Source organism: Anolis carolinensis, unplaced genomic scaffold (assembly GCF_035594765.1).
Source record: "Anolis carolinensis isolate JA03-04 unplaced genomic scaffold, rAnoCar3.1.pri scaffold_7, whole genome shotgun sequence".
NCBI lineage: Eukaryota > Metazoa > Chordata > Lepidosauria > Squamata > Dactyloidae > Anolis > Anolis carolinensis.
In genome coordinates, this window is record NW_026943818.1 from 14230729 (window position 1) to 14240728 (window position 10000).

The window sequence follows — 10000 nt, forward strand, 5'->3', positions numbered from 1 at the left end:
TTGTTGTTGTTATTATTATTATTATTATTATTTTCTCTTTAATAGATCTGATGATGTCTGGCTCCAAAGGCCTTGTTGTTCTCGCTTACAGTATTTAATAGATTTAATGAAGAGAGGCTGATAATAAACAAATTGCTATTGTTGTTATTATTATTGTTATTATTATTATTTTGCTTTTTAATAGATCCGATGATGTCTGGCTCCAAAGGCCTTGTGGTTCTCGCTTACAGCGGCGGTTTGGACACCTCTTGTATCTTAGTTTGGCTCCAAGAACAAGGCTATGATGTCATTGCTTACCTGGTAATAATAATAATAGTAATAATAATAATAATAATAATAATAATAATGATTTTGTGATACGAAATCCAGCATATCTATCTTGTTTGCTGTGTCATAATACAATAACAACAACAACAACAACAATAATAATAATAGTAAATGTCTCCAAATAATTATGATTATGATAATGATAAATGGGGCAATATAATAATAATAATAATAATAATAATGATTTTGTGATACGAAATCCAGCATATCTATCTTGTTTGCTGTGTCATAATACAACAACAACAACAATAATAATAATAATAGTAAATGTCTCCAAATAATTATGATTATGATTATGATAAATGGGGCAATATAATAATAATAATAATAATAATGATTTTGTGATACGAAATCCAGCATATCTATCTTGTTTGCTGTGTCATAATACAATAACAACAACAACAATAATAATAATAGTAAATGTCTCCAAATAATTATGATTATGATAATGATAAATGGGGCAATATAATATATTTATAATTTGTAATAATTATAATCATTAAAATTATAATATATATATATATATATATATATATATATATATATAAAATTTATAATAATAAATAATGATGATAATAATAAAGGGCATTGTAATAATTTATAATAATATTTTTATAATGTATAATAATTAAAAATTATAATATATAGTAAAATCATTTATAACAATAATTATAATATTAAAATAATAATAGTAAATAATGATGATGATAATAATAATTAAGGGGGAATTATAATAAATTGTAATAATATATTTATAATTTTAATAATTGTAATCATTAATTATAATATATTTATATTAATATAATTTATAACAACAAGAACAACAATAATAATAACAATATAATTGTAAGCTGCTCTGAGTGCGTTTATAGCTTAAGAGCAGGGTAAAAATAATAATAAATGTAATAATAAAAAGGATAAATTAACATTTTATACTTGCTCTAATCACCTTTGTAACTGAGGCGCGGGGTAAATATTCTCTAAATAATAATAATAATAATAATAATAATAATAATAATAATAATAATAATAATGATGAATAAAATATCTAAATTTCTTCCTTAAAGGCTCTTCCCAAAATGCTGATCTTGGAAACAGAATTCATTGTCTTTTAAACTATTTCTTGAATATTCCCTAGTCGATGGAAGTAGAGGCCATTACTATTGATTATTGATTGATTAATTGATCAAATTTTGTGTTAATCTTCCAGGCCAATATCGGACAAAACGAAGACTTTGAAAAGGCGAGAGAGAAGGCGCTTGCCCTGGGAGCCAAAAAGGTATAATTATTATTATTATTATTATTATTATTATTATTATTATTTGATACACAACATGATGAGTTTGAAGTGCATTTATTTATTTAATTACAGGTGGTGATGGCGATTGTTATGAGATTTTAATATTAGTATTGTTCTGAGATTTATTATTATTTACAGATGGTGATGGCGATTATTATGAGATTTTAATAGTATTGTTTAGAGATTTATTATTATTTACAGATGGTGATGGCGATTATTATGAGATTTTAATAGTATTATTGTTCAGAGATTTATCATTATTATTTGCAGATGGTGATGGCGATTATTATGAGATTTTAATATTATTATTGTTCAGAGATTTATTATTATTATTATTTATAGATGGAGATTATTATGAGATTTTAATATTATTCAGAGATGTATTACTATTTTTATTTACATGATAATGGCGATTATTATGAGATTTTAATATTAGTATTGTTCAGAGATTTATTATTATTTACAGATGGTGATGGCGATTACTATGAGATTTTAATAGTATTGTTTAGATTACTATTTACAGATTTTAAAATTAGTATTGTTCAGAAATTTATTATTATTATCATTTACAGATGATTATGGCGATTATTATGAGATTTTAATACTGTATTATTATTGTTCAGAGATTTATTATTATTATTTACAGATGGTGATGGTGATTATTATGAGATTTTAATATTAGTATTGTTCAGAGATTTATTACTATTTACAGATGGTGATGGCGATTATTATGAGATTTATTATCATTTACAGATGGTGATGGCGATTATTATGGGATTTTAATATTAGTATTGTTCAGAGATTTATTATTATTATTATTATTTTTATTTACAGATGGTGATGGCGATTATTATGGGATTTTAATATTAGTATTGTTCAGAGATTTATTATTATTATTATTATTATTATTATTATTATTATTATTATTATTTACAGATGGTGATGGCGATTATTATGGGATTTTAATATTAGTATTGTTCAGAGATTTATTATTATTATTATTATTATTATTATTTACAGATGGTGATGGCAATTATTATGGGATTTTAATATTAGTATTGTTCAGAGATTTATTTACAGATGGTGATGGCGATTATTATGAGATTTTAATACTAGTATTGTTCAGAGATTTATTATTATTTACAGATGGTGATGGCGATTATTATGAGATTTTAATATTAGTATTGTTCAGAGATTTTTATTATTATTATTATTATTATTATTATTATTATTATTATTATTATATTTTTACCCTCCTTCAAAGGCACTCAGAAAGCTCCCTGATTGAGCGGTGATGACACAATCGTCAGCGTAGATGAACCTCTCTGTCCCTTCTAGCAATGGCTGGTCATTGCATCCTATGAAGCGGGTGACGTGGTAGAAGCAACTTACAACCAGATAACGATGATAATAATAGCAATCTGTGTCTTCTTGCCCCCCCCCCCCCTCTCGCTGGCTAGGTCTACGTGGAAGACCTCCGTGGGGAGTTTGTGGAGGAGTTCATCTGGCCGTGGGTCCAGGCCAACGCGGCCTACGAGGAGCGCTACCTGCTGGGGACCGCCCTGGCCCGGCCCTGCATCGCCCGCCGGCAGGTGGACATCGCCCAGAAGGAGCGGGCGCACTACGTCTCCCATGGGGCCACCGGAAAGGTAGGACACGGCAAGTGGGGGGGCACACGGGGGGACACGGGGCACACAGGTCCCAGGGTTACACGAGCCACTGAGACGGGAAATACTACCATTATTATTATTATTATTATTATTATTATTTAATATTGAAGTACAAAGGCAGAAGGGGGGACACGCCACAAAAGGGGGGGACACACGTGGTGCACAGATCCCAGGGTTACACGGGCCACTGAGACGGGAAATACTACCATTATTATTATTATTATTATTATTTAATATTGAAGCACAAAGGCAGAAGGGGGGACACGCCACAAAAGGGGGGGACACACGTGGTGCACAGATCCCAGGGTTACACGGGCCACTGAGACGGGAAATACTACCATTATTATTATTATTATTATTATTTAATATTGAAGCACAAAGGCAGAAGGGGGGACACGCCACAAAAGGGGGGGACACACGTGGTGCACAGATCCCAGGGTTACACGGGCCACTGAGACGGGAAATACTACCATTATTATTATTATTACATTATTAAAATATTAATATTGAGGCACAAAGGCAGAAGGGGGGACACGCCACAAAAGGGGGGGACACACGTGGTGCACAGATCCCAGGGTTACACGGGCCACTGAGACGGGAAATACTACCATTATTATTATTATTACATTATTAAAATATTAATATTGAGGCACAAAGGCAGAAGGGGGGACACGCCACAAAAGGGGGGGACACACGTGGTGCACAGATCCCAGGGTTACACGGGCCACTGAGACGGGAAATACTACCATTATTATTATTATTATTATTATTTAATATTGAAGCACAAAGGCAGAAGGGGGGACACGCCACAAAAGGGGGGGACACACGTGGTGCACAGATCCCAGGGTTACACGGGCCACTGAGACGGGAAATACTACCATCATTATTATTATTATTATTATTTAATATTGAAGCACAAAGGCAGAAGGGGGGACACGCCACAAAAGGGGGGGACACACGTGGTGCACAGATCCCAGGGTTACACGGGCCACTGAGACGGGAAATACTACCATCATTATTATTATTATTATTATTTAATATTGAAGCACAAAGGCAGAAGGGGGGACACGCCACAAAAGGGGGGGACACACGTGGTGCACAGATCCCAGGGTTACACGGGCCACTGAGACGGGAAATACTACCATTATTATTATTATTACATTATTAAAATATTAATATTGAGGCACAAAGGCAGAAGGGGGGACACGCCACAAAAGGGGGGGACACACGTGGTGCACAGATCCCAGGGTTACACGGGCCACTGAGACGGGAAATACTACCATTATTATTATTATTACATTATTAAAATATTAATATTGAGGCACAAAGGCAGAAGGGGGGACACGCCACAAAAGGGGGGGACACACGTGGTGCACAGATCCCAGGGTTACACGGGCCACTGAGACGGGAAATACTACCATTATTATTATTATTATTATTATTATTATTTAATATTGAAGCACAAAGGCAGAAGGGGGGACACGCCACAAAAGGGGGGGACACACGTGGTGCATAGATCCCAGGGTTACACGGGCCACTGAGACGGGAAATACTACCATCATTATTATTATTATTATTATTATGAAATGTTGCCATGTTGGGTCTGTGTGCCAAGTGAGTTCCAGGTCCAGCTGAAATTGCACTGCATTGATGGCTTTTGCCCACAAGGGGGCGCCAAGGCCCCATAGTTTCCCAATGCATTTTTGCCTTCGCTAAAGTTTGAGGCTGAGTTTGGCCACTAGGGGGCAGAGAGAGACCACATTGGGAATAATAGTATATAAATACTGTAAATAATAATAGTATATAAATACTGTAAATAATAATAGTATATAAATACTTCAAATAATAATAATATTAGTATATAAATACTATAAATAATAATAATAATTGTATATAAATACTGTAAATAATAATAATAGTATATAAATACTGTAAATAATAATAATAGTATATAAATACTGCAAATAATAATAATAGTATATAAAGATTATAAATAATAATAATAGTATATAAATACTGTAAATAATAATAATAATAGTACAGTAGAGTCTCACTTATTCAAGCTAAATGGGTCAGCAGAAGCTTGGATAAGCAAATATCTTGGATAATAAGGAGGGATTAAGGAAAAGCCTGTTAAGCATCAAATTAGGTTATGCTTTTACAAATTAAGCACCAAAACATCATGTTTAACAACAAATTTGACAGAAAAAGTAGTTCAATACGCAGTGATGTTATGTTGTAATTACTGTATTTACGAATTTAGCACCAAAATATCACGATATATTGAAAACATTGACTACAAAAATAGCTTGGATTATCCAGAGGCTTGGATAAGTGAGGCTTGGATAAGTGAGACTCTACTGTAATAATAATAATAATAATAATAATAATAATAATAATAATAATAATAATAATAATAATTTTATTTATATTTATTATTTATTACAATATTTATATCCCGCCCTTCTCACCCAACAGGGGACTCAGGGTGGCCTACAAAAACACACATATATAAAAATTATACAGTCCAATATAAATCAATTAAAAATTATTATTAACTTACATCAGTATTCATAAAACACATTAAAAAATACAGATAGGCGTGTTCAGTTCAATAGACTGGGTCTGTCGATTGAGTTCCAGCGTACATAATAATAATAATGGTTGAAATAAGATTATTTATGTAATTAACCAATCAATTAGTTTGATTTTGTTTATTTAATATTTATTATTAATACATTTATATTTATTATTTTTATTATTATTAATACATTTTATTTATTACCCGCCACTTTTGATGACTCAGAGATTACAAATGTTTGACTATTATTATTTTCATTATTAGAAATATTATCATCACCAATATAATCATTGAGTTTTTATTTTTATATTATTATTATTATTATTTTCAGTATTATTTAGAAATATTATAATCATCAATATTATTGAGTTTTTATTTTTATATTATTATTATTATTATTATTATTATTATTTAGAAATATTATCATCAATGTAATCATTGAGTTTTTATTTTTATATTATTATTATTATTATTATTATTTTCAGTATTATTTAGAAATATTATAATCATCAATATTATTGAGTTTTTAATTTTATATTATTATTATTATTATTATTATTTAGAAATATCATCAATGTAATAATTGAGTTTTTATTTTTATATTATTATTAATTTCAGTATTATTTAGAAATATCATCATCAATATAATCATTGAGTTTTTATTTTTATATTATTATTATTTTCAGTATTATTTAGAAATATTATCATCATCAATATAATCATTGAGTTTTTTATATTATTATTATTATTATTATTATTTTCAGTATTATTTAGAAATATTATCATCATTAATATTATCATTGAGTTTTTATTTTTATATTATTATTATCAGTATTATTTAGAAATATTATAATCATCATTTTTATATTATTATTATTATTATTATTAATTTCAGTATTATTTAGAAATATTATCATCATCAATATGATCATTGATTTTTTATTTTTATATTATTATTAATATTATTTTCAGTATTATTTAAAAATATAATCATCAATATAATCATTGAGTTTTTATTTTTATATTATTATTATTATTTTCAGTATTATTTAGAAATATTATAATATCAATATGATCATTGATTTTTTATTTTTATATTATTATTATTATTATTATAGTTAGATTTTTTTATGTTGCTCCTCAGCTATAAAGCAGCTCAGAGTGGCTTACAAAATATTAATTTGCCCATTATTATTATTATTATTATTATTATTATTATTATTATTATTATTATTATTATGTATTTGAACCCTCTTTTTTCCCCTTTTTTCAGGGCAACGACCAGATCCGGTTTGAACTGGCCTACTACGCCTTGTGCCCTGAGATCCAGGTGAGGAGAACTACGTCTCCCGGGGGAACGGGCTCCCTCATTCGTCCTCTGTGTAAGGGGACACCCGTTCTGCCCGAGGCCTGGCCACCCTTCCCGCAGAGGCAGCCGGGCCCGGTTTTGGGTTTCCTTTTGTTCCCTCTTTTGACGCCATCCCAAGCGCTTTGCACAAGGACGGCTCTCAGTCCCAGCGTTTTGCAAAAAATGGGCCCTGGTTCATAGCTTTTTGCAAAAGAATGGCTTTGGGTCCCGGCCTTTTGCAAAAGAAGGGTTCTAGGTCCCAGCGTTTTGCAAAAGAATGGCTTTGGGTCCCGGCCTTTTGCAAAAGAAGGGTTCTAGGTCCCAGTGTTTTGCAAAAGATGGGCTCTGGTTCATAGCTTTTTGCAAAAGAATGGCTTTGGGTCCCGGCCTTTTGCAAAAGAAGGGTTCTAGGTCCCAGCGTTTTGCAAAAGAATGGCTTTGGGTCCCGGCCTTTTGCAAAAGAAGGGTTCTAGGTCCCAGTGTTTTGCAAAAGATGGGCTCTGGTTCATAGCTTTTTGCAAAAGAATGGCTTTGGGTCCCGGCCTTTTGCAAAAGAAGGGTTCTAGGTCCCAGCGTTTTGCAAAAGAATGGCTTTGGGTCCCGGCCTTTTGCAAAAGAAGGGTTCTAGGTCCCAGTGTTTTGCAAAAGATGGGCTCTGGTTCATAGCTTTTTGCAAAAGAATGGCTTTGGGTCCCGGCGTTTTGCAAAAGAAGGTTTCTGCATCCAAGTGTTTTGCAAAAGATGGGCTCTGGTTCATAGCTTTTTGCAAAAGAATGGCTTTGGGTCCCGGCGTTTTGCAAAAGAAGGTTTCTGCATCCAAGTGTTTTGCAAAAGATGGGCTCTGGTTCATAGCTTTTTGCAAAAGAATGGCTTTGGGTCCCGGCGTTTTGCAAAAGAAGGGTTCTACATCCAAGTGTTTTGCAAAAGATGGGCTCTAGATCAGATCACTTTGCAACAGAATGGCTCTAGTCCTAGGGTTTTTCAAAAGAAGAACTCTAGATCACATCACTTTGTCAAAGAATTGCTCTAGGTCCCAGCGTTTTGCAAAAGAAGGGTTCTACGTCCAAGTGTTTTGCAAAAGATGGGCTCTAGATCAGATCACTTTGCAACAGAATGGCTCTAGGTCTTGGCGTTTGCAAAATAAGGGTTCTAGGTCCCAGTGTTTTGCAAGAGATGAGCTCTAGTTCCTAGTGCTTTGCAAAAGATGGGCTCTAGATCAAATCACTTTGCAACAGAATGGCTCTAGGTCCCAGCATTTTGCAAAAGAATGGCTTTGGGTCCCGGCGTTTTGCAAAAGAAGGGTTCTACATCCAAGTGTTTTGCAAAAGATGGGCTCTAGATCAGATCACTTTGCAACAGAATGGCTCTAGGTCTTGGCGTTTGCAAAATAAGGGTTCTAGGTCCCAGTGTTTTGCAAGAGATGAGCTCTAGTTCCTAGTGCTTTGCAAAAGATGGGCTCTAGATCAAATCACTTTGCAACAGAATGGCTCTAGGTCCCAGCATTTTGCAAAAGAATGGCTTTGGGTCCCGGCGTTTTGCAAAAGAAGGTTTCTGCATCCAAGTGTTTTGCAAAAGATGGGCTCTGGTTCATAGCTTTTTGCAAAAGAATGGCTTTGGGTCCCGGCCTTTTGCAAAAGAAGGGTTCTACATCCAAGTGTTTTGCAAAAGATGGGCTCTAGATCAGATCACTTTGCAAAAGAATGGCTCTAGTCCTAGGGTTTTTCAAAAGAAGAACTCTAGATCACATCACTTTGTCAAAGAATTGCTCTAGGTCTTGGCGTTTTGCAAAAGAAGGGTTCTACGTCCAAGTGTTTTGCAAAAGATGGGCTCTAGATCAGATCACTTTGCAACAGAATGGCTCTAGGTCTTGGCGTTTTGCAAAAGAAGGGTTCTACTTCCAAGTGTTTTGCAAAAGATGGGCTCTAGATCAGATCACTTTGCAACAGAATGGCTCTAGGTCTTGGCGTTTGCAAAATAAGGGTTCTAGGTCCCAGTGTTTTGCAAGAGATGAGCTCTAGTTCCTAGTGCTTTGCAAAAGATGGGCTCTAGATCAAATCACTTTGCAACAGAATGGCTCTAGGTCCCAGCATTTTGCAAAAGAATGGCTTTGGGTCCCGGCGTTTTGCAAAAGAAGGGTTCTAGGTCCCGGTCTTTTGCAAGAGATGGGCTCTAGTCCCTTGTGCTTTGCAAAAGATGGGCTCTTGATCAGATCACTTTGCAACAGAATGTCCTTAGGTCCCAGCGTTTTGCAAAAGAAGGGTTCTACATCCAAGTGTTTTGCAAAATATTGGCTCTAGATCATATCAATTTGCAGCAGAATGTCCCTAGGTCCCAGCATTTTGCAAAAGAAGGGTTCTACGTCCAAGTGTTTTGCAAAAGATGGGATCTAGTTCCAAGCGCTTTGCAAAAATATAGCTCTAGGTTCTGGTGTTTTGCAAAAGAATGGCTCTAGTTCCTAGCATTTTGCAAAAGAAGGGTTCTAGGTTCTGGTCTTTTGCAAAAGATGGGCTCTAGTTCCTAGCGTTTTGCAAAAGAAGGGTTCTGCGTCCCAGCATTCTGCAAAATACTGGCTCTAAATCATATCCATTTGCAAAAGAAGGGTTCTAGGTCCCAGTGTTTTGCAAAAGAAAGGTTTTGCGTCCCAGCATTCTGCAAAATACTGGCTCTAAATCATATCCATTTGCAACAGAATGGCTCTAGGTCCCAGTGTTTTGCAAAAGAAGGGTTCTAGGTCCCAGTCCTAGGTCCTAGCACTCTACTAAATAATGACTCTA

General features: G+C 33.7%; 1 protein-coding gene and 1 long non-coding RNA gene across 2 annotated transcripts in view; one reads left to right on the plus strand and one right to left on the minus strand.

Moving 5' to 3' along the window:
* LOC134292973 (uncharacterized) overlaps nucleotides 1-10000 on the minus strand; it is a 22269-nt gene that overhangs the window by 10862 nt on the left and 1407 nt on the right. The gene's annotated exons all lie outside the window — the stretch shown is intronic.
* ass1 (argininosuccinate synthase 1) overlaps nucleotides 1-10000 on the plus strand; it is a 48104-nt gene that overhangs the window by 3027 nt on the left and 35077 nt on the right. The window contains exons 2-5 of the mRNA XM_062958915.1: nucleotides 185-300; nucleotides 1538-1606; nucleotides 3088-3276; nucleotides 7152-7208. Of these exons, the coding sequence (XP_062814985.1) occupies nucleotides 190-300; nucleotides 1538-1606; nucleotides 3088-3276; nucleotides 7152-7208 (426 nt within the window). The 5' untranslated portion in view covers nucleotides 185-189. The remainder of the gene's footprint in view (nucleotides 1-184; nucleotides 301-1537; nucleotides 1607-3087; nucleotides 3277-7151; nucleotides 7209-10000) is intronic.